A 25,725-nucleotide genomic window follows, 5' to 3' on the forward strand; every position below is an offset into this window, starting at 1 on the left:
TGTTAAGATTAACTTAAAGCTCGTTAATTTTTTTTAACCTGATTTGGGAAACAAAGATGATCGAAAACATTTTGTTGAATAAAAGTAATTTTTAATCGCATAAAGTAATTAATTACAGATTATAAATATAAATAATAAAAAAAGAAATATTATAGGACATTATTACACCAATTGAATAAGTCCCACAGAAGCTCAATAAAGCTTGTGTTGAGGGTACTTAGACAACGATATATATAATATATAAATATTTATAAATACTTAAATACATAGAAAACACCCATGACTCAGGAACAAATATCCATGCTCATCACACGAATAAATTCCCTTACCAGGATTTGAACCCGGGACCATCAGCTTCGTAGGCAGGGTCACTACCCACTAGGCCAAACCGGTCGTCGAAGATTACAATTACAAAATGTAGTTTTTCATTCGATTACTAACTACAAAGTGTAGTTAGTAATTGTTAATCAAAGGCTCAGCTACTTTTTCCTAGTAATTGTAATTTGTAGTTACACCTACATTTTGTAATCATAATCGTTAATCTGATCGATTTGTCATCCAACTACTGTTCTGCCCAACATTGGCAGATTCTATCTCTGGACCACCCTTTATTATTTCGCAATGCATGCTTTATTGTTATGTATTTGAATTTACCGATTTCATTGGATTATTTATGCCCCTTTAAATACGCATTCGCTGCGTATCGTAATAAGCAGATTAAATCTAGAAAGTAAGTAGCTCGTAAAATATTAAGTAACTTCTCGAAAAAACCCTGAATCAATTACTTCCTTATGTCTATCTTGGATTTTTTTGCAGGTTAAGTAATGTTACATCAATTTGATTAGGGTATCCATTCTGCTTTAAGCCGATTTGCTTTGTTGCATTCGCTTTTTTGCCGTACCTATTTAGGTTAAAGCGTGCATTATAGCACAATCAGTATAAACGGCGGAAACAATAGGCAGGCGCGTTGTCCCTAATGTGCACAATGTGTATTAGAGCCAACGTCCGAGTGTAAATCCATCATGTGGTCCGAAGACGTGACTAAGATGCATGTCGTCGCCGCACCTGGCCGCGCGGGTCAATACACCACATTAGTGGCATTAGCTGCGCTCACCGGCGTTACCGCGCCCCGCGTGCACTATATGTATAAAGTAGGTACTCACTGAATTCGCATTGTAAATCGTAATGACGACACACAAGGTCAAGTCGCTTGAGGAGCGTTCAGCCAAAGTGTAAGACGGAAACCATTTGAGTAATATGAGCATGCTACGATTGTTGTATTATGACAGATTTCCATAATATGTAAGTAGAGTAGAGATGTAACACTTTTTTTTATCCTTAACTTATTAACATATTACCATGTGTTTTATTTGAACGTTTAGAAACGTCCCTAAATAACTACACTAATAGAACTGCAAACGAATTAATTAATTTTATCTTGGAAAGTATGTCCGGAAATCGGGTAACATATTATATATTTTTAATTAAGTTGTTATTTATTTAAGTTTGCTTCCTATCAAAATGTACTTAGCTCGACATTTATAAATTCGAATGATTTTCTATCCACGGGCACGTGGCTGCGGGCATTCACATGTAAGTACCTATAATATTGTAGCTACGTTTTACAGACTCGGTCCGGTGTCAGTCACGACGTGCCGTGTCCCCAATAAGCTCTTAAAATCCGCAAATCGCTCACGCCTTATACGCATAGTCCCGGTTCGATGTGCCCTTATTCGGCAGGTTTTGTTGCTAACCTTTTTACATTTGGTACTTACATTACTCTATCTTGATTTTACTTTTGATTTAGAACTTTGCAGTTTTTGTAATAATATTTATATAAATGTTACTTATTTTATTTTTATACCACGACGGTGGCAAGCAAGCCCGATGGTAAGCAGTCACCGTAGCCTATGGACGCCTGCAACTCCAGAGGTGTTACATGCGCGTTGCCGACCCTTTAAAAATCTGTACACTCCTTTTTTGAAGAACCTCGTACTGTAGACCCTATCAGTTATAATGCTATGTGGTCAACAATTAATTACGTCACACCAATTTCATGGTCACATTGGCAATCCCTTCCCCCACGTCACAAATTTTAGCGATTCCTATCTTTGATAAAAATATTGTTTATTTACACGAAGTGTGATTAGGAATAAAAAATTAAATGAATGAAAAATATTTATCAAAACTACTTATAGGTACCTAATATTTAACTGTATATTGAATAAAAAAATATGAATTTTAGGTTAAACATTATTCTAATTTTGTTATTATTATTAATTATGTTTTCAGTTTTAATAAATTATATTTAAAGTGAAATCACAATATTTCTCTAATTTCGCCATCATTGGAGTAAAAGAGAAAGATCCCCGCAATTTGAGGATTTCGGTTTTCGTGGTCTGGTAGGCTCGCTGCTTTGTATTTAGCACACAATTGTCATCAGATGTTTCTAATACACACATCTTATATTTATCACCTAACAGCCGGAGATAAACCTTTGATGTCTCTCAAACGCTTGCTTATGGATATACGAGATGATTTTATGTTTAGGTAATGGCGGTTACTTAAAGCTTTTATGGAGCAATTCTTGCGTCGCGGCAGGAGCAAAAATGACAAAAGGAACGATCAAATCTTGCTATATAGCGTATAGTATAGTAAGTAGCTACTGTGTTCTCACAACGATACATTTCGTAAATGAGGGGCCGTGGTAAAATTAAAACATTGAAGTGGGCATTTACATTGAAGAGAGTTGTTAGTGACCCATATTCGCGGCTATTAACCTAGCTGCATGGTTGGCGCGTCTGCACGCTTGCCGCGGAGTTTGTTGACGATTCGCGCATTAATCTTGACGGCCGGCGGAGACAATACGCGCCATGTACAATAGCTATTGCTTTTCTTACTTGCCTTGCTATAGCCTCAGCGCTTAGATCTTCGATTACATATTCTCAAACCGGATGTTAAGTACTCACTTATATTGGTTCGCTTGAGATAAACGGTCGGTAAAAGACTGGAATCCTAGGCCTAGTGTCCCACGGCGCATGCTCTGCTGAGCTCGCTAATAGCGACACAGTTACTCTGCCCATTGTCTTACGTGCGTCGTCTAAGGTTTTTGTCCACTCGAGACGTCGATAAAAATTTGAGGGAGAATATGCTAGACGGCGATTTACCTGGTCCTGTTTTTTGTGCATTTCATAAGTTAAGATAAAAAGTCACAGTAGAGGTTCAGTATAGCATCCAAAACGCTTCAGTACAATTTGATCAGTAAATAACAATTTTCTTCGTAATTTTAAAATGAATCGAGTTGCTTTCGTTATGGAAAAAAATCGGGTTCAAGTCAGGACACTTACCAACCAATGAGTTTTTCGGAACGGAATAGGTATCATTTGATACACAATCTTTTGGTTGTAGAGAGCCTTTTGACACTTTAATGCAATGTAAAGGGTACACCGAGCGGATGTTGCCCTTGCTCGTGTCATGGGACGCACCCAGAGGTAGCACCCGACAGGGTGTAAGGAATATTGATAGGAGTTGATGAAATCTAAAATGTGAAATGCTATGGGGTGAAAGCGATGGACTAAATATTTGGCTATGGGATATAAAACCACGGCACGGCAGACGGTGACTCGCCCCAACAAGATGGGCCCCCACAAAAAGCGATATCTAGAATGGCTCAAGGGCAACACCGGTGTGAGGGCTGAGGATAAGGACATCACTGGAACTTAAACATATAGCCAACTCGCCACTTACGTTTCCACATCTAGTTATCTTCCCTCGAGAATGCAGCTCTCGCGACTCCACTCTGACCGGCCGGCTAAGGCAAGCCAGAGGCAGAGAATCCTGTCCCGCCCACCCTCTATCAGGTGATAGAACTCCCAGGAGCACTCGAGTACGTGGGGTCGCTAATCCCCAGCAGCTCGCCACAAGCTGCCCTGCCGAATTTCTATCATTTTGATTGCTTTTTATATTTTCCGCTATGTTCCTTTTTAGGATTCCGTGGGCAACTATCCATGCCAAGGCCATGTCTGTCTGTTCTTAGTAAAGTAAATTTTCTTAGGGTACAAAATTATTATATTGGGGAAAAATTGCTTTAACCTATTACTTTAATGAATAAAGGTTTTTAAGTTATTGTAAAAATTCTTCTCTTATAAAAAGACGTACCAAGGGCCAGTACAGACAGATTGCAAATTTTGCGTGCAGTTCCCATAAAAATTGCGGTCGGGTTCCAGTCGGTCTGTATCGGCCCTAAGCGCTGCGAATGCACACCCATATGCTTGCTGGTAACTACGGAACCCTACACCGAGCATTGCCCGACATGCTCTTTGCCGATTGTTTTATCTATTGTGGCAACAGTCCTATGAATTTTCGCTGCCGATAACGTGGACGGTTGACGTGCGATAACGCGAATTTCCCGCCCGCCTACACTCACTCGCGATAATGAATGCATGACATTAGCTTACATAATTGCGCTACTGGAAACTAGATTAAGTTTACGTACAATGTCCCATCGGCCGTAAAAGTGTATGGCGACTTTATCAATGAATTTCTTCATGCAGTTTCACAGCTTAACATCATTAACATCGCTTTTTCCCCTCAGTATTAGCTAGGACTAGATTTTGCTGTTTTGATGCTAGGGTACAAGTGAATAGGCGAGCGAGCGACGAGCACGTACGTGCGAGGCAATTTCCTCACGCACAATACGGCCACTGTAGACATGCCTCGGCTGAGGCGGCGCGCGCGTTTTCCTCGCCCGAGCACGCCGCCTCGGCCGAGGCACGTCTACACTGGCCGTATTGTGCGTGAGGAAATTGCCTCGCACGTATGCTAGCTCTATGTGGACCCGGCAGAACAAAAGGTGAATAGGTACGATGTTTAATTTCAACTGAATATAAACAATACCTAACCTTCTGTCGCATAAATTAATAATCTGCACTTTTTTTTTACTTCCAGAAGAGAAGTCTAAATTGAAGTAAGTGGTTCGTGTACTTTATAATTATCGAAGGAGTGAGCGAAGCGAAGTGAAGTTCTTACATTCAACTTGGAACACACGGCTGATTAGGTGCACGTCGCAGTCCCGGCTTTACGTTTTGTTTTTAAGCTGAACTATCAGAGGATAGTTTGATGGACAATAACTTAAGTAAATTTGTTCTAATTTAAATGAAATTGGGTAAATGCGTAGTTGAGGGTATCATATTTCAGTCATTCAATTATGAACAGGTTCGATCAAGCAGTTATGGAGCTAGAACAGCCTAGAAGGCCAAAAAGCTATTTGTGAGGGATCTTGCAATTTTAGTCATCTTATTTGTAAGAATGTATGGTCGAGTTTTATAATATTAATATTTTTCAATCTAAGTTTTTAAAATAATTTGCAAGATAAAAACGAAATAAATAAAAACATAATGTAGGTATTGGACAAGAAAGATAATGTAAGATTACGGCTTACCACAGATACAATTTGTTCAAATCTGTATGGTGACTTATACTCGTATCTATCAGATAAGGGGATCCTTTGCCGACTAATAAGGTGCATTCAATTGATCTATCTTTTTCGAGAAACGCGAGTACTAACTAGTACTTAGTTCGGGGCGAACTACTAGTGTACTTAAATTTAGGTACGTGAGAACAACCACGGAATATTCTGTGAGAACTACTGACTATAGTGGTTGTCAGACCACCTATAAGTTTCTGCCTTCTATTATGATGTATTAAATACTTATATAACATGTTTTATAACAGTTTTATTAACCATTGTCTTTATTTACTTTATCTCGATAAAGTGATATTATATGATTATTTACGATAGGTGGTGCTTTTTATGAAACTCGAAAAGTGTTTACGGACGATTTTCTCATCGTAACGACATAAGCGGCCGCGGCGTTGCTTCACGTTTCAGGCGTCGTGGTGGGAGGAGGCTCCCCGCGACCCTGGCTGTCATGCCACGCGCTTACCGGACATGGGCGAATACAAAGCTCAACAAACCAGTATACTTGTGCTCTCCGATTACACATAGCTCTTACTGATCACGGAGTCAAGAACCCACCCAGCCCACGCTCGCGCGGTATTTGGAATATAAGGCCCTATGCAACCTCTCCTGGGGGTACCAAATACTCCTATAAATAGAAGCTTTTATCCCGAAAGTTACTATAAATTTACAACCACATATAAGTAACGAAGTGTTGCGAAAGCAATCACGCGTTCAATTATTAATGCTTATTACATTACACGTCTATCTAATAAGGCATATTAGCAGTTCCATTATTTCATTTCGCAAACATTGTAACTGTATGTACGACCGTTTAGAACTCTGAAAATTGAATGCGCGCACGCGTTGTATACAACGTGGAATGTCTGTATTAAACATCTAAAGTATAAAAAAGAATAAATTTGAATAAGTAGTTAAACTTTTCAAAGTTGGCTGGAGCTTGACGGGCCGCGTGCCAAAATAATGTTATTTTAGCCGGAAGTTCTGCGGTTCGGTACAAGAAGTGTGTTGATTTGAGGAACTCTGCTGCAATCATTAAAATTTAGGCCCCGATATTACTGCTTAATATCGCTATCTTGTCTTGCGGCTCTTAAGTATTTTTGTAATATGAGCTGAGCGGGTTGTGTAATTGCGTCTAATGGTGCTCCCACAAAACAGTTTTGTTTTGTTATAATATAAAACATTATTTGAAAAGGAAAACATTATTTAATACTCTAATGAAGTCGAATGTTATTTGCCCGATATATTATTACATGATATACAAGTCACACGCATTTTCGAATCCATATTTTGGTATACCGTTTCGGTTACTACACGGTTTCCAGGAATAGCAATTTCGTAGTAAGCGACTACCCCAATTACCGTCACTCGCTAGTCCGGAACACCTGCCTTGTTAAACACTGCAAATGCCAGATATCCCTGACGCTTCCAGTCACAAACAAAGCACTCCGGACTTCGAACTTGCAGTTTAAATTACACTTCTCCCTCGTGTTTCGGCTGGTTCGACTTCAGCTATATTACTTATTATGCATTGGTGTTTGGTCGAATTGTTTATTTGATGCCTCGGTTTTTCAGGTAACGTAAGGTAAGGTACTTACCAGTAGTGTGCAATACAATAGCAGTTTATTTATATTCGAGTAAATTGAATCAACAATTTCTAAAACAAACACAACACAAACAGTCATGGGGATGGTTTGTTGTGGGCGGCACTACCACCAGAGCCTCAAGCAAGCAAACAAACCAAGTACTTAGTCGGTCAAAATTCAACAACAAAGTCTGAACGATGATCTGACACTGTGCGAGAAAGATCGTCTTTTAGAAAAGTTTCATATTTTCTGGACGACATGGGTTTAGATCTTAGAGCATTTAGACAGAAGCCGCCTTTAAGAACTTACCCCTCTGCCGCAAACCTTGCACAATTGTGCATACTTTTGTATAGACTGATGGTTATCTGACGTAGCTATTTGTAGGTACGTACAAATAGCCATACACTTGACGTGCTCCTCCCTCGCAAAAATCGGCAGAGTGTTTTGTACAGAAAATGGCAGTCATGGCGTCTCCAGTCTAAATGCTCTAAGGTTTAGATATAAAGCTTCGATTGAAAATAAAGTTACAGATTATATCAGAGAATAATAACAATTGTATATTATTCATTGAATTTTCATTTTTATAAGACCATCAGTAAGTAAGTAAGTAAGTAAGTATGCGTTGTTTGCCACCGTCGTGGTATATAAAAAAACCGGCCAATAGCATATCGGGCCACGCTCAGTGTAGGGTTCCGTAGTTACCCTTCCGTCACAATGAGCTAAACTGGAGCTATTAGTATAGTAGATTGTTAACCAAGGGATGAAATGACACCTTTCACCTGAGTTAAACAAATAAGCAAATTTGCATAATCAGTACCTAATTAAAGTAATAGACGTATGGCCATGTTTTTTTCTGTTGGACTTACTTGCAATCGGAGACTTTGCATGTCTAAAGATAAATATCCCATATCGAAAAACATTTAGATTGCTATATAGATGAAAAACACATATTTTAGCAAACTGCAGTAATTTTAAAATGATTTTGTTCATTAAAGGATGAAAAAGTAAAGTATAAAATAAGTCCTAGACATAATGCATTGTACATGAGTGCTATAAACGAATATGAATATGAGTATAAAATTAGCGGGATAGCCTCTTACTTTTTAATGTTACTTTTTACTCTTTCTAAAACTGCCAATAATCAACGGCATTACTCATACAGCCAATGAAACTGTTTTAGAGAAATTGATTTTTAAATAAAAATATAATGAGTAGAATAAGCAATTTTTATCTTAAATTTTAGTTTATTTACATGAATAATGCCAAATAACTTTAACAACCCATTTAATGTCGTAATATAACGTTTAACTGTGGATGTACGTCTTTTTACTATGAAGGGAGACTTTTTGCGTTTTCATTTAATTAATGTCTTTCTTAAGCTCTACTTCTATTTTTTTCATATAAGGGTTCCTAGTTGACTACGGAACCCTAAAAAAAGACTTTCTGCTAGGAAGTAAATAAACCGAATTTCGTAACTATTATGTTTTTTCCTCCAATATTATTTAAGCCGAGTTTACAGTTAATTTTGAATTCAAAAATAATACCTAATCTACTCGTAAGTCATCATTATATGATCCATATAAAGTTATGGTTTTCCCTTAATTTTCATTGCTTAATATTTACTCATACTCATTTATTCATAAAGTCAATTTACATGTCAAAATAAAATTACTACTAAATTAAAGTTAAAACTAACTTAAAATTAAAATTACAATAAAAATTAAAACAAAGCCTATTTACATTTAAAATAGAGATCAGAAATTAAAATTAGGATCAAAATATACATAAAAATAAAATTAACAATGAGATCAAAATTAAAATCAATTAAAATCAATTAGTATTAGGATTAATATTTATGTACATACTAGTAGGATATGATAAATATTGTAATAGTTTAGTATTAATATAAGTAAGGATGTCTGTTTTAAGTTCCGATTACAAGTATTACAACGCTGTCGTAAAATTATTGTCGGAACTCCTAGTGGGAATTGTGTTAGGATGTTGGCTAAATTTATTATTTTAGAATCTTATCCGTATATATTACTGGCCTGTATCTGTTTTTTTCCCCAATAAAGAAAAAAAAATATATCCCAAGTAAAATTAAAAATGAAAGCCAAAAAATAAAAATAATATAAAATTAGAATTACAATTGTAATAAATTAAAATTGAGATTAGAAATTTAAACATTAGAATCAAAATATAAATAAAAATAAAATTTAATCTTAATAATAGGTGAAATTCAAGTAAATGTCAGGTTAGGTACAAGGTCAAGGTCAAGGCCTCTGATCAGTTTTACGAGTGAATTTACTCAATTCGTAGTTATCAGTTCCCCAATTATCATCGTTTGCTAATCCAAATTTCTAAAACTTAGTAGACGTAGACCCGGATCCTGTAGTGACAGCAGTAAACAAAGAAGCGCTGAAATTTCAACTCGTAACTAGTTTAACTACATAACTTGGTCCTCATGTTCATGGACTATACTTTTGGTATTCTTATAAACGCGAAGGCAACGTTAATTATTGCAAGGCAGGTATCGGATTTGGCGTAGCGGTAACGTGAGGTCACACACAAGTCACGCTGAGGGACAATTTTTGGAGTTTGCTGTATAAATGTGATGTGCATGTCGTAAAATTTGCTGAAATATATACTACAGTACTTTTCATATGAAAAAATCAAATGAGACAATTTTATTTTCAAAATTATCCTTAATTATCGGTTTTAGGTAAAGTCAGACCAAGCTTGTCACAGCGTTACCAGTTACCACACACTGCGCAAGTGTTATTTAAACGTTAAATTTCTATGAAATTATGACGTTTACTTAACACTTGCAAAGTTATTGACGTTTACTTAGCTTGGCCCGACTCTATCTTTGTTCAAGTTCATGTTTCTTACAATCTTATTTTATTACTGGTGCTAATATGGAGAGAAGTGCGTCTGGGTGGGTTTTTATGTAAACAGTAATAACGCTATCATTTATCAACATCGGGGAAAACTATGTAGCGCTAGCGATTCGCAATTTAACACGTGCTCAATTACGATGCGTACATATTCTTACGTAAAACGAAACGGTAACTGTAACAGCACATCGTAATGCGTTTTTAATATGTTTTAAAGCACTGTTGTGCGCTGGGAGCGCTCCGGGCCCCGGGCACACGTCAGGTGCCTCGCGTGTTTCCCATTGCACCGCTATCGAAGTATCGACTGACATCTCGCTTATCGCGGCCTGTGGATGTGCTGTTAATGTAGCCTTTATCCGTTGTTCCGTTGATCCGTTGTGGTGACATTTGTTTTATAAGCTGGTGGCATATTCAGATATCTTTTGTTTCGTTTTGTCTCTTGATCTTCGATTGATGTGGATGTATTCCTTAGTGATCCTTTTATCATCTAGACAAGTCAACAGAAATTCACTATGTACGTACTGAAGTAGTTTACCTATTTGCAGCATTTCATTAGCAGCAAGTTAGGGTATGCAAATGTAGAACAAAGCGAACAGCCGCCCGCCTAATATCCGGCGCCGCCATTTCTCGAAGCGAGTCGATTCGGTGCCGTACCGCATTTTCGAACTTGTATTCGGCGTATTCAATTATATTAAAAACGGTTTCATTATGTTTTCTTACTGGTTTTAAAGCGCAGCTACATGTAGGCGATCCCTATTTTTTTATGGAAGTATTTCCTATTTGACCATGATGACCATCCGACAACAAGTGTCCGTATTGGAATTACGAGTAGTACTTTTAAGAGTTTATTTTATAAAGCCAGGATAACCCACAGCTTATGGTTTGAAAGTTCTACAACGTGACGCGTCACGTTGTCTTCACGAGTAAGAGGTAGTGTAGGCGTCATGACGCACCGGTGGCAATATTGGATTGGTGTTTAACTGCATCTGTATCTTGGTTTCTGAATGTGTTTCCCCGTTTCGGAACGCGCAACAATAATGCACTGTCGAGTCGCGGAAATGCAACGTGCCGTCGAAACTGCCAATATTTCGCAGGGAAGATTACGAAGGCTCTCGCTCGTGTGCAAAATATTGATGAGGGTGTGGTGTAATGGAGCAAGCGCGTCCGCATATCGATAATTACGACCATTAGGTACCTATCGCTGGCTGCATACAGGAATTGCGATTGATATGAACATGAAGTGTGTAGGTAGATCTATTGACTTATTGATAACGAACATGTATGCCGAACGTACGCCAGTCGTTTAGTCCGCATAAAAAGTATTTGAACAGAGGCGTGTTTATTTTTCTCAAGAATTTTATAACGTCTATATTTATTATTTATGTATAACAGTCATTTTTTTTAGTTACGTTGGTTTAAGAGCCTTACGCCTTTAAGAAGGAAGTTCACTTTACTATGATTATATTTATATTAAGTTGTCAAACATTTCATTTTCATTTACCCTTTTAAAGATCTGCAATAGAGCAAGTTGTCCCGATACTTCCAGAATTATTTCCCGTAATTCCAAAAATTCCCGACAAGTAGATACGTCGGGCATTAACACTTCCGGTGTGTTTGAAGATGCCGTAATCCGGCGTTAATTTATTAATTAATTAAATAAGTCATAAGCGAATAACGTCGAAACGTGTAAGCATAAATGACATTATCGAAACGATTCTGCACTGATTTGTAATTTTAAATCAAACTCAGCCATAAAACGAATGGTGAATCGGAGGGTTAAATCGGTACAGCTGGCGTGAATAAGATGCAACCCCAGCGTCCACTTGTCATTTTATACTGCACTCGCTTCTGAGAACTTTGCGTTGGTTTATTTTACGACAGGGCATTTATTTCACGTTCTCATATCTTGCTAGTTTATCATCTCTAGTTGACGCGAGCTGCTCCGGCAGTATAAGCCTGGTGTAAAAGTTAATAACGCGGTTTAAAATGCAGATGTGACTATAAAGAGCGCATAAATAAATTGAGTCAATATAGCGTTTCTAAGATATTTCCGATATTGCAAATACATTTTTTTCGAGAAATCTGAATAATCTGGAGAAAGTTTGACGGAACCACGCGTGCGGCAAACAGCATCGCATCGCTGCGTTAAACACCCACTCTAGGGTGAGTCTAATAAATTCAAAATGGTTAAAAACGGGGCTGGATATTAAATAGGTAATAAGTATCGTTTTAAAATATGGAATCATTATAAATATGAAAACGAAAAAGGACTTTACGCTCCCAATTTTATTATACCAAAAACTATATCCATCAACAGATTCTGATAAAACGATAAAGATAGATATCTTAATAATCATTGAAGGCTATCCAGTGCTTTAAAAAATACAAAGGTATTAAAAATAAACACGCGGCACAAATATAACCCGGTGTACGCTGCGTGCAGGAAAATAATATCAATCAAGACTTGCGTGTGCCTACCGTTATGCATATGTTTACGTATCTGAGAAAGAAATAAATATATATTAAATTTCTTTTAATATCAATGTAAAAAAGACATGAGCCTGGTCGTGTTTTATAAAATTGGAATTGAAAGTAGTAGTCTGTTAACATAATGTGGGTATTTATACGTAATAGGGCTATATTTATGCGTAGAAAGATCAACGCAATTTTTAGCAGTCAAGTGTCGATTTTGGGCCAAATGTCTGTTTCCATGATTTTAGTAGTATATTGTTTACCTGACATGTCCTTTAAGAGCATTAAAAAAAACTGTTGCACTTATAGGATGTTCTTCTTTCAGTAGTTTTACCGTAAGGATTCTTTTCAGTAGTTAAATTTCATTCGTTTTTAGGGTTCTGTAACCAAAAGTTAAAACGGGACTCTATTATTAAGACTCCGCTGTCCGTCCGTCTGCTCGTCTGTCACCAGGCTGTATCTCATGAACCGTGATAGCCATTAGCCAGACAGTTGAAATTTTCTCAGACGATGTATTTCTTTTGCCGCTATAACAACAGATACGAAAAAGTACGGAACCCTCGATGGGCGAGTTCGACTCGCACTTGTCCGGTTTTCATTTATACTACTCCAGATAAACGAGATGTTTTTGGTTTGAATGCAGCTTTCGTCTGATTCAAGGTACCTAATTGTAGAAATGCGACCTCTCCTGGTCGCCGTATTTGATTTGCCAGCCAAACAGCCAAGCAGAACGTAAACACAGCCAATGTAAACGAATCCAGTGCACTCTTGTAAATTCGGATGGCCGCTGCAGCTTGCTGCTGCATAGTTATGCGAATTTTAAATTGGGCGACTCCAGGAAAATGTTTATACATATGTGAATTACATTTTTATATATCTGGATGTGAAATTATGCCTTGAAGCGTAGAACTACTTCTACTTCCGTGTGCATATTTGATAATAATACAACTTTGAAGTGTTTTGCGCGAACAAACCGTGTCGGATGCTTATGTTCAGAAAGTGGGTCAATGTACGGAAAGAGATTTTCTCTAGTGTACCCTCGGCTTGAAATTTTACCTGCATATCGTGCTTTAAACTAGTATGCCCAACTTACCATGTCGCGTATAATCCTCACGGGGTAAGCGGATAATCCTTTGAAAATGGCCACTTTCGACGAACACTGTCACGTAAGAAAATTTTATTATATTTATTTGAATGAAATCACCGATAATTTGTCATCGTTGGGGCACAACAGTGGTAAAGAGGTCACTTTCGATTAGCGATCAGGAACCGGTGCGGTGGCTAGGCCGGCGGTAGCAGAGCCATGTCTGCAAGATGCACTCTCGGCAGTCGGCGGCGGACTGTGCGCTGGCGCCGGCCCCCACCAGCTCCTGACCTACACCGCTGCGGCCGCGCCGGCTCCGGTAAACAAACGGTTCACCGACCGATTGCGCGCGACCACGAACCGCGCAGCCTCCTCACCACTCCCAGTCAACATTTGTAATTCAATAAGCTAACGGTCCCGAGAGCGTTCGCGCGCTTAGCTCCCGGATAATCTGGGTCGTGGCACACAAAACACGACCATAATTCGGCTGGCTTAATCGGCGTCAGGTGTACATTATGGCAGCGCCGATCACGATACGATACGTTTGTAAAGCATTACAATCAATCTGCCGCGGTCCCTCGAGGCGGCGCTCGATGTGCGAAATTTGCATAGGTAAACGAAAGAGAAAATGTTTCGCAGCTCGCGTTAGTCGCCAAGCGCTGTTTTGATTTATTTAGGTGCTTTCTTTTCGAGGTCGTGCATTTGTCTACTCAAATTGCTTACAAAGTGAAAGTTAAAACGACGTTGGTGGAACGTGACAGTTGTTATTTAATGATCACATGTAAAAAAAACTTACCTACTAACTAGCAATTTGCTTTTTTGTGTAGGTACATAAGAGATAGATAGGACAGGTAGGTTACACACATTTGGTGTAAATTTCTTATTTTTGTTGTTAACAGAATTGCCGAGGGAACTCCGAACGCGAGAACATGTTTACTTCATCAAAAGCTGCAGCTGTTAAACTGCTGCATCCAGCGCTCACAAGAGTCAGGCGGGGCACCCGGCAACTCCTCCGAGGACGAGTTCTACGACTGTTCGGAGGGCGAGGGCGCCGACTCCCAGTTACCTTGGGACCGTCCAGTCGGCAGGCTAAAGCGCCTCGAGGAAGCTACCCTTAAGAATGGAGCGCCTCTCTATATTCCTCGCACTCAGGTTAATAACAAACAAATAATAGCGGGGGATACAGTGGCAGCACTGAAATGTTATTGTACTTAAGCACTCTTCTGTCTCGGACGACGGCGCTCGGCACGATTATTACTTAAGTTAAACTAGGCTATTCTAGTCTCCTATCCACGCGGCAAACCCGCGGATACCGCCGGAGCTTTAATTTTCCCTCCCATTTTGGGAAGTAGCCAGGGGCTGACTACAGGATTTGATCAGCCTGGTTTGGCACAAGGAACAGTCGTGCCAAGCGGCGTAGTCTGAATCATAAAAGGAAGGTCACTGCTACTTCAGTCCCCGTTATGGGTAATGTAAATAAGTAAAAACAAATGCAATTAATTATTCGTATGTTAAAATAATTATTTAATTAACTACGACTATAAGGCTAAAAACATCAACATTTTTAACCTAAAACAAAATGATGCAAATATTATAATTATGCATTGTTTTCAAAGTTTGTACGGAACCCTCGGTGCGCGAGTAAATGGAACTCGCACTTGACTGGTATTTAAAAAAATTATGCATAAAAAAATTGCTGACCATTTTTAATTAAGTATGTTAAAATATGAAGACGGAGTGTCGTAGGTAATAATATGTACCATCAGCCGTAAAAGTGCATGGCGACTTTATCAATGATTTAATTCATAATTTCTCCATGCAATTTAGCAGCTTACTGTACAGTTAGGTATATGTTAATGATGCGCTTAACTTCGTGTCTAATATTTAAAACGGATGTAATAAAAAGGCGTTTCAATGTAGGACCCGGCTCCGAAGACGGAAGACCAGCTGGAGGAGGATGCCGAGCTGATGGTGCGGCTCGGCGACGACGCGCGCGCCTCCGAGTTGCGGGCGCGCATGATGAGCGCCTCGCTGCTCTCCGACATGGAGGCCTTCAAGGCGGCAAACCCCGGTGCCGAACTCTGCGACTTCGTGCACTGGTACTCGCCGCGCGACTGGCGGCCCGACGGCGGCGGCGCGCTCGGCGACCGCATGCTGCTGCCCGGCAACCCCTGGGTGGAAGCCTGGGAAGTCGCGCGTCCAGTCCCCGCTGCGCGCCAGCGTCGCCTCTTCGACGAGACTCGCGAGGCGGAGCAGGTTCTTCATTTCCTGCGCTCACGAACTATCAGCGGCGTGGCGGAGCTCCTTTTACCGGCAATTTTGCGAGCGGGTGCAGTCAAAGCACAGGCGGAAGGCGTCACCGCGGTCAGCGCGGCGGTGGGCGGGGTCGATCAGAGGCGGTCATTCGAGATAGCCGCGCGGGAACTTTACGATGCGGAAAGGGAAGCGTGTCGGTCTATCTGTGTGCGCACGGTGCTCGGTGACAGCGAGGAAGACCGGCCGCTCGACTCCGCGGGCAGGAGCCGGATCCTCATCGCCGTGGGGAACAGCCTGCCGGCGGCCGCGCGGCGCGAGTTCACGCTGCGCGTGCGGGACGACGTCGCTCCGCAGGTCATGCGCGCCGCCCTCTCCACCGACATGTTCGTCATCGGCGCCTTCACAGAACGCATAGTGTGTTTGTAGCGATACAAATATTTAACCCCTTTAGCCATCATGTCACTGTACGATCACTTTCATATTTATATTAAGATTATCAACCGTTATACTAAATGTTACGATTAACGAAGCCTTTGCCAGTATATCTATTTAAATCCAATCATCATCATCAAAAATAATAGCGCAACGCTTGCAAGAAAGAAGAAACTAAATGCCCACTTAGTTCAGTCTTCCTTGATTACAGATAGTGATCGATTCTGGTAGATGTAGATAGCTAGTACCTACAGTGTAAAACGAGTCAAATTAGAAGACAGGTCGCCTTACCGCTTGCTCAATTTTGTAGATTGGTTAAACAAAATAAACAACACTGAATGTGTAATCATGCGCAAGCTAGAGTTACGTCGATCTGTCTCGTAACAGGTAGATAAATAATGTTAAGCGTATTGGTGCAATTATAGTTGAATAGATAATGTTGAATTGTTCATAGAATTTATTAATATATTTATAAGAACTTGTTTGTAATGTTCTAAATGTTTGTTTAAATGTTACGGTTACCTATTCAATGAATGCATTACGTATTATACTTCTGCTAGTTTGTGAGTTTTAAGCCTATGTTATATAATGTTCCAGACCCAGACGCTAAGCTGGCTTATCAAATTCTACGCCAGCAGTTTTTATGATGGCTGCCTACTTGCAACACCGAATTTCTCTCAGAATACTCTCGTGAATATTTATTTTGTTTCGATCATATGTTTATTCCATAAAACGTGACTATGTAAATTTATATCGACAACAAGACCGTGTTTTATTTATAGCGCGAGTAATAGGGTCCAGAAATTCCCGCATCCCAAATAACGTGGAATATTCAGCGCCGAAACAAATTCAAAGCCGAACCTTTCGACTCGCACTCGCATCAGAGTGTAAGCACCAATTTACTCGTGTTATGTTCAAGATGATTTAATAAATTGCGACGCGTTACCAAACAACATCACTTGTTGTAGGTATCTTCGTGGTAGTTCAGAAGGAAAGTATTAGGGGAAAACGGGAACCGAGATAACTCTCGCTGTCGACTTCTGAGATCCGAGATCAGTTTTATTTGCCGGTTTATGGCTGTCTTATTGCCGTTAATGAAATAAGACGGAGTATACGAGCAGTCGTCTCGGCGTCGCAGAACTTGTGAGCGGACTTGTGACGTCATTTTTTGATCCTTGTGCTGTCACTGACTCGGTACTCTGATCGTTATTATACAGCGAGAAACGAACGACAAATAAATGTGAAGTGTGTACATTACTGGGTGCGGTAGGTTAGGAACGGCCAGAGTGTTTAGCTCGGTGGAGATGGAGGGGCACAGGCTCGGGCGGCGGAGCGCGGGCCGGGCGGCGCATGCGCGCGGCGCTCCGGGCCGGGAGCCTCGCGAGTCCGCTCAGTGGTGCGTCGGGACGCCCGGTCGATTCCAGGGGCGCGCGCAAACTCTCCTCTTTCCAAAAACCGAATGAACCGTAAAATGTGTGTAAGAAAAATCATAAAAACGCCGCCATGCTAAATGGATTTTAAAACTATTCCTTGCCTCCTTGCACGGCTACCTATTACTGTTTAAATACTGAACAATATTGCGGTCAAATTTGTCGCGAAATCGGTATTTCTGTAAATATTTACTATCAATTAATTAGAAAATGAAGGTGCGTAATCACACATGGATTGTGCAACTCGTCATGTCATATCGAAAGTAAATTAATAACAAGTTTGCGTGAGAATACGTTATTTTAAAAATTAAAAATGTCGCATTCTTGATAATAAATTAAAACGCTAAAGTGTCGCAGTAGAAAGGTTATGAAAATTAACAAGTTTTAATAGGCCGTTTATTTTTTTATACATTGGTCGTTAAGTTTTAATATGTGCTAACCTGGAGCCGGTCCGCAGCAGAACTGAATGACAGAGAAACTTGTTGTACCTGAGGTAAGTGCCTTTTATATTAACCTTATTGGAGAGAACACGGAATCATCTATAGCAATTGCTAAATCGCAACTAATCTGCAGTCTGCAACTGATTCAACAGTTGACAGACTAAAGTTTATCCATAGGTAGTCGTCGCGTTGCTTACCTGTCCTTGAAAATTCGACATATAGATTTATACATCATGTTGATACGTTACGATAGTGCCAATGACCGAGAACTTGTAATAGAATATTAGTTTCCCTGTATCGCACATCTATAAAACGTGTATTTCTGGTTACGCGAGTGAAAGGCCGGACCTCATCAGTGCCATCGTTGGTATCGAAAATTGGAAATACCTTAGAAGATAGCCAATGGTAAAATGGTGTTAATGAATTTCAATAGAATTTCAAGTACGCGTAGTCGCGTAGATATCTTATTTTGTCGTAAAACTAAATATAGTAGGATTACTTACTATTAGTTAGTTAGTGCTCCGTACAAAGCTTTGTTCACTGTTCTTTTCTCGTGTCGAGGTTTCCCTAAACAGTGAATGCCCAGAAAGCAGCGGTGCTGACAGCCCGGACGTGGCGTCTCTCAGGTCAGATTTAGATAGAGCACGAGTGCGGGCACACGGGGCAATCCAGCAGGTGCGCCATGGTTTGCGGTGCTGTGTCGCAAGCACATTGGATAGAGTGGCCACGAAGTAGTCCCCATTCGACAATGCTCTGTTTACAACGGCCAACCTGGGACTTGAGCCCGTTCATCACCTTCCAGATGGGGGGATGCACACCCGCAAGCTTGAGCGGAGTCGGCTGAAGGCATCCAGTTATAGTACGGCAGGTGTCTTTGATTGCGGCTGTTACAAGGCCCGCGTATGCATATCGATGCCAGACTGGATAGGCAAACTCACATACTGAAAAACGCAAGGTTTCTTCGACCCTCTCAAACCTGTGCTGCTAAGGCCAGATCGTCAGCGTATAGAAACCGTTCCATTCCTGGCGGGCAGGATTGGTCGTTTGTCAATCCTGCCCGTCAGGAATGAAACAATTGTTAGATGTTAAAGAGGGTCGGAGCTAGTAATAGCGCTGTCATCTTCGTGATATTCCGAATTGGTAGGGGCTGAGGTAATTTTCGGTGGGGCGGTTATCCGTTCAGCAGCAGCTGACGATTTGGTTGGCCCTGATTTGTCCTGGTCGGGCAGTTGTAGGTGCGTCGCCGGTGAGTTTGTTCAGGGTTGACCATCAAGCTCTTTTACTGTTGTGCGTCATGTCGATGTTGGCAACAGTATGTTCCCATTTTTTCCTACGCGACTCAGCTATTTCATCCATTAGTTGTACTTATGCCTGTCTGTATGGTTTCAACAGAGAAGGGGTCGTTCGCGAGCTTCGGAGTTATGCAGCATCGTTGTCGCAGCGTTCACTGTGCGCTTATGGGATCACTTCGGTCTTGAAAATCGGTTTTCACTTTTTTTTTTTTTTTTGTTGGTCTTGGGTTCGAATCCTGTTAAGGGCATTTATTTGTGTGATGACCTAAATATTATGGGTGTTTTCTATGTATTTAAATATTTGTATATACGTGCAACTTCGCATATTAGGTACAGTGTCGGCACGCCTGCAAGAATGATACTTCGTAGCTCCGTTACAAGATTGATTATACTTGGAGACCCGTACATAAAACATAACCCTTGTCGAGTGTCCCACGTCTGTCTGTATGTCGAAAGCTCGCGCGGACGTAATAACCTAAGTTGAAAATTACCACAAAAATGTCGACTGAGTTAAGTTGTGCTGGGTTTCAGTAGGAAGAAAGAGATAGAGTATATAATTTAAAAACACGTGAATGCCAAATACTTACACGTACGTCAGTTGTTTTTTTTGTGCTGGATTGGTAAACTGGTTTCTAGAAAGGGTCAGACTAGTACCTACGATGAGAGAGTAAAATACCTGAAAAACGTATACATTTGCTAAAGATTATAATTGATAACCCCATTTTTAGCTTTCTTACCCTGATCTCATATGTAGGTTAGCAATTCTATAGGTAGGTATAGATACTTGTACACAGGTACTATGTGTTATGACTGTTATGTGATACGCTTGTATGGAAACAAGCGCACTCAACCACCTCAAGTGTCATATTTAATCGGCAGTAGTGTATGCATAACGCGTACCGTTTGAGGTATGGACAAAAGGTGCGGTCGTACGATGGTCGACGTCAAAGTTATGTTTATACTTTGAACCTTATTTCGTTGTATTAAGGCGTCATGTTAAGCCGGTCGTATACATATATCGTCTAACCTAACCTACCCATAAACATGGGGACTGATTCGTAACCCCGCAGGTTACGTGTGTAGGTTTTATTTAGCGTTTCCGCGCCGCTCCTGCAGCTGCATGACTAGTGGAAAGTTGGACCTTGGCCGCAATATTTTTGGACCTAAGGCAGGTATATATTATTTTTAGGGTTCCATACCCAAAGGGTAAAACGGGACCCTATTACTAAGACTCCGCTGTCCGTCCGTCTGTCACCAGGCAGTATCTCATGAACCGTGATAGACAGTTGAAATTTTCACAGATGATGTATTTCTGTTGCCGCTATAACAAAAAATACTAAAAAACAATAAAATAAATATTTAAGGGGGCCATACAACAAACAAGATTTTTTTTGCTCGTTTTTATAGATAATGGTACGGAACTCTTCGTGCGCGAGTTCGACTCGCACTTGGCCGGTTTTTTAATATTACAATTGAGGTTTATATGATGAGCTCTAGTCTATTTTGTTAATAATGAGATACCATTAGGCGAAGACATTGGAATAAAATAACTGTAACATTTTTAAAACACGCACTTAGGAAAACTGAATCGTTAGTAAAACATGGGGTTATTGGGGCTAAAACTGTAAATTATTAGCTCATGCCATGCGTTCCTGTTTGGTTTTCGTCATATTATATTTTTATGTTAATACATTTCATATGTATTTTTATATATTTCTACTACCTAATTTATATAGGTACGCACCCGAAATTCAGTAAACTGAATTAAAAAAAGGTGGTGTCTAGAATTTATTCTATTAACGCATGTGGCCCACATATGCGAGTAAAGTAGCTATATGTTAAATGGAGCGGTGACCACGTCCTCCATGTCCACTGAATGGTCCGACCATTATAAATAGACCATTATAGTGTGCGCTCGTGTGGACAATGGCTAGGCGACACTTCGGTGCACGTCTTGCGGAGTCTGCCTCTACCCATGTGGCAATCTCTTCGACATACAAATTTACATATTGCGGTATTGATGGTAATGGATTGCATACAATTGAGTTTATGTAACTAGATACCTCTGATTAGGGTTGAGGCGTTTTACCGGCGTTGTTTTTTTATACGGTGGCGCATAAAGAAAAATCTTTATTTTGGTATTTACAGCATGTAACGTGAAGCTGTCTATTAATTCAACCGAGTTTACTTAATTCATCATCATTATCATCATATCAGCCTTTTATCGCCCACTGCTGAGCATAAGCTTCTGCTCCAGTACGCTACTTATCCCGGTCCTGAGCCTATCTCATCTAGAAGTGACCCGCAATCTTCCGAATGTCTTCCACCCAACGAGCCAACGGACGCCAGGCAGTTCGTCTGAAGGTGGCCATCATTCCGTTAACATTTTGGCCCACCTGCCATCACTCTGCCTGGCAACATGTCTCACCCAGCTCTATTTTAATTTGGTAATGACGTGTCCGACGTCTTGCACCTTGGTACGACATCGGATCTCGACATTCCTCACTCGGTCTTGAAGTTTGATGCCGAGCATGGCGCGCTCCATGGCTCTCTGTGCCACTGTACTGCGGCTTAGTGAGCGTCCATGTCTCGGCACCGTAGGTCATGGTGAGCAGGACACATTGGTTAATGAGGCGAGTTTTCAGGCATTGTGGAATGTTAAAGGGCTTGAGGATGTCTGTATGACGGGTTTACTCAATTATAACGCATTAACATCTCGTTTAAAAGTCTACCGGACCATTAACACCTCCAGCATCTCCTTTATAGAAACCGGGGAAACATGCGTCCAGTATTTTATTGTCACTGATGAGGGTTTGATATACTTATGTCTCTGATACTTGGAATATAAACTGCATAAAATACGCAAGTACGAGTAAACACATGAATTGAATGACACGAAATTATTTAATAGAACATCAAAGCAAAAACATCGTAGTACAGTCAGCGTCAACTACTTAGTAGCAGTCAAAGTGGCCAAATAGTTCGGTACACCATACTAAATATATGGTGTACCGAACTATTTGGCTACTTTGGTTGCTACAAAGTATTTGACGCTGACTGTACCTAAGTATGGAGGAATAATATGCGTATAACATTTTTTGTCATAGATGTTATCCAAAAGAACGAAAAATGTTCTTTCAAGTTGGTAGGTATCATAAAGTCATTAGGTAATATTAGCACTGCACCAATATAACTTAGTCCCTTAGTCATGTAGATACTTAAATGTATATCTACATAAATACAACTCTGGCCTTTTATATTGCGTGATTAATTATTTTATCGCCAAACCCGTCAAACTACAGCCGGAAACAATTATACGATAACATTTTTCGGAATTGCTAGGTTATTCTAAAAGTGTTAGGTGGAGCGAGCGTCATGTACATACCTATAGCCAATGTATGTACCTACACACTACCTAGCTAGCGGAATGTAACCGTTTTTGATATAGCATATTTCCCGGATATAGGCAGGAGTCTCTGCCGGAACCTCGGGTTCGCGGCTGCCGATTACATTCCCGGCGAGCCTTCCCATTTCCATCACGGTTTTTTATGTTGCTATTACAACCATTTAAATACTAGACCTATTGGTACTAGAGATCATACCTAATTTGTTTGCTTAAACAGGCTTCGGCTAGTAGCTAAATAAATTACCGCTTTTAGTCTGAGTGGTGACTGGTGACTAACTGAGCGCTTTCGTGTTATGGAAGGCGCTAAGCTGTTGATCCCGGCTTTTGTTTGCAACAGAAGATAGGTAATTGAACTAGGAACTAACTACACAAAAAAACTATAGTAACCTATCTAAAGTTCAATTATCGCTCTAGTTCTGGGTTACAAGCTCAAGAAGAGTTTTTTGCGAAAAATAAACTGGTTTTAAAAACATTGCGGTCTCCAAGCATTTATAGGTATGAGCTGCTAAATCATTGTAGCTGTCTCATTATATGTATGGACTACAACTACATAATAGTATCCAGTTTATATGCTAAGATATATTATATGTTTAGGTACCTACAGTACAGTATAACAAAGGGTTCTATGTAGTATGGAGATTCATCTCATTTGATTGCATGGAATTCTGAATGTAGCTCTCCATGCAATCTCGCAAACGACGGAAACGTCAATGACATCGCGATATCCAAGGCGCAATAGTAGTGGGCAATCTAACAATCGACTACTCCCAAACTGTTCATTGATGTAATAGGGTGATTGAGGAAGAGATAACCATCCCAAAGCGTTAGTTTGCTACGCAAACGTCATAACATACGGATTATAATACTTATACCGTAATGGGAGAGCTGATTGCTTATTATGTTTAGATTTGCTTTGAAAAGAGTGTTCGTATTAAACATATCAGTACCCCTAGTGTAAATTTATTCGATAGCGAAACGTGACGTACGCGTTTTGGATTTTGAGTATCCAAAACGTCCCGCTTGGCGCGCTGTTTTTAAATCCCACACAAAATGAGACTTACGCAAACACGTCATGCTATCGAATAAATTAATACTAGGGGTTCAGATAATGGTTGCAAACTACACCATAAGTCAAAGTCACCGTTCTTCTACTACACGAAATGTTAACGCGAGGAATGCCGAAGGACCAGAGGAAAAGCGCAGTCCAAGAAATACAGAGGGACTATGGCTATGAGAAAACTAAAAATGAGAATAAAATTAAAAAGATGTTAATTATGAGGCCGACCGTACCTGGGTATAGATTCCGATTTGTTAACGGCGGCCGCCGTATTTAATTTTTGGTTCGTTCTTCTCTCTCCTTACTCCTTCACACTCACGTTTATCACTCTCGTTTATAATAATTATTTCATCGTATTATTTTATTCATATTATCAGGAAAAAAGTATATTGATTTTTCACTTCATTGACGTTGTCCAACCATTGACATGTATTTAAATTTTTAGCTTCTTTGTTTTGCGTTTAAGTAGGTCGGCAAAAAGGCGGGTGATATGAGAATAAAAATGAGGTTGAATAGAGTAGATAGTATGAAAGAAAAGCGAGCGAGATGGATGAATATGAATGATAATGAATGAAAAAGGGCGCGAACATTTCCCCCCGACCTTAAAGGGTTCCTTTAAAGGAAAGAAAAACTAAATATAATAAATAATAACCCTTATCATCAAATTAAACTAACATTCACAATAATATAGCGAAATAATGAACTAAAGAAAAAGTATTATTCTAACGAAGTATACTCCTATTAATTATTGGTTAGGCAGAGGGCATAATCGCACGACAGGACGGACGAAACTTCCTTTATTTGTCCTGACAGTGACAACGCGGGTTGAGCCGTCCTTCGAAGGATGTACTGCCTCTACGACGCCTAAAGGCCATGAAAATGGCGGCGCATTATCTACTTTTATGACAACCACTGTACCAGTTACGATAGGAACTGATGGCGTGGTCCATTTAGCTCGAGACTGCAACTGATGCAGATATTCTGCACGCCAACGTTGCCAGAAGGACTGCACTATCTTATCCAGAAGTGCATGTCGGTCACGCAAATTACCTGACTCGACCAATGGAGCAGGTAAGGACAACAGCGGAGCAGTGTTGAGGAAATGAGCCGGGGTGAGAGCTGAAGGCTCAGCGGGATCACTAGTCAGAGCTGTCAGTGGTCGCGAATTTACAAGGGCCTCTATCTGCGCAAGCGTAGTCAGAAGCTCCTCATATGACAGTATTTGCGTACCGATTACCTTGAAAAGGTGATTTTTTACTATTTTCACCATGCTTTCCCATGCGCCTCCGAAGTGTGGAGAAGCGGGAGGAATGAACTTCCAATCAATGCGGTTCTCCGCGAGCTCCATCTCCAAATGTGGACGATGACCGTCTAAAAACTTGTAGAGGTCACGCATGTAAGAGTTGGCACCGGTAAAATTAGTCCCATTGTCCGAATATATGCATTGTACGGGGCCACGCCGCGCCAAGAAGCGCTTTAAAGCAGCCAAAAAATTGGCGGTACTCAATTCCGTCGCTATCTCGATATGAAGGCAGCGCGTCGTGAGGCAAGTGAAAATGCATAACCAAGCCTTGCGACTCTTGACTCCTCTGCCTCGAGTAGGAGTGTACTGCAAGGGACCTGCATAATCACACCCCGTATGTGTAAACGGTTTATTCACTTGATTCACGCGACAGCTCGGTAGGTCTGCCATGAGCGGGAGAGACGATTGTGGATTCGCTCTGAAACACGTGTTGCATTTGGCAACGCGGTCGCGAATGACACGACGAGCCGACAGTATCCAATACTGAAGCCTAAGTATAGTCATTAATGACTCAGGACCAGCGTGCAAATGCTTTCTGTGGAAATAGTCGACGATCATATTGACTACATGATCACGTCGTGGAAGCACAAT

General features: G+C 40.4%; 3 protein-coding genes across 6 annotated transcripts in view; 2 read left to right on the plus strand and 1 right to left on the minus strand.

Moving 5' to 3' along the window:
* The window catches only part of LOC133518026 (vasorin), a 40,985-nt gene extending 26,577 nt beyond the window's left edge, over positions 1-14,408 (minus strand). Inside the window, exon 1 of the mRNA XM_061851565.1 lies at positions 13,528-14,408. Within this exon, the coding sequence (XP_061707549.1) occupies positions 13,528-13,530 (3 nt within the window). The 5' untranslated portion in view covers positions 13,531-14,408. The remainder of the gene's footprint in view (positions 1-13,527) is intronic.
* LOC133518024 (rab3 GTPase-activating protein catalytic subunit) overlaps positions 1-16,969 on the plus strand; it is a 45,825-nt gene extending 28,856 nt beyond the window's left edge. Inside the window, exons 3-5 of one of the 3 annotated variants that reach the window (XM_061851563.1) lie at positions 14,418-14,670; positions 15,439-16,192; positions 16,804-16,969. In XM_061851563.1, the coding sequence (XP_061707547.1) occupies positions 14,418-14,670; positions 15,439-16,192; positions 16,804-16,853 (1,057 nt within the window). In that variant the 3' untranslated portion in view covers positions 16,854-16,969. Of the gene's footprint in view, positions 1-14,417; positions 14,671-15,438 lie in introns of all 3 variants that reach the window. The other 2 variants (XM_061851562.1, XM_061851564.1) reach the window with 2 other exon arrangements.
* Positions 16,970-16,986: 17 nt separating this feature from the next.
* LOC133518027 (G-protein coupled receptor 179) overlaps positions 16,987-25,725 on the plus strand; it is a 68,691-nt gene continuing 59,952 nt past the window's right edge. For both annotated transcript variants that reach the window (XM_061851566.1, XM_061851570.1), the window contains exon 1: positions 16,987-18,129. The gene's annotated coding sequence lies outside the window, so the exon portion shown is untranslated. The remainder of the gene's footprint in view (positions 18,130-25,725) is intronic.

This window comes from Cydia pomonella, chromosome 5 (genome assembly GCF_033807575.1).
Source record: "Cydia pomonella isolate Wapato2018A chromosome 5, ilCydPomo1, whole genome shotgun sequence".
Classification (NCBI taxonomy): domain Eukaryota; kingdom Metazoa; phylum Arthropoda; class Insecta; order Lepidoptera; family Tortricidae; genus Cydia; species Cydia pomonella.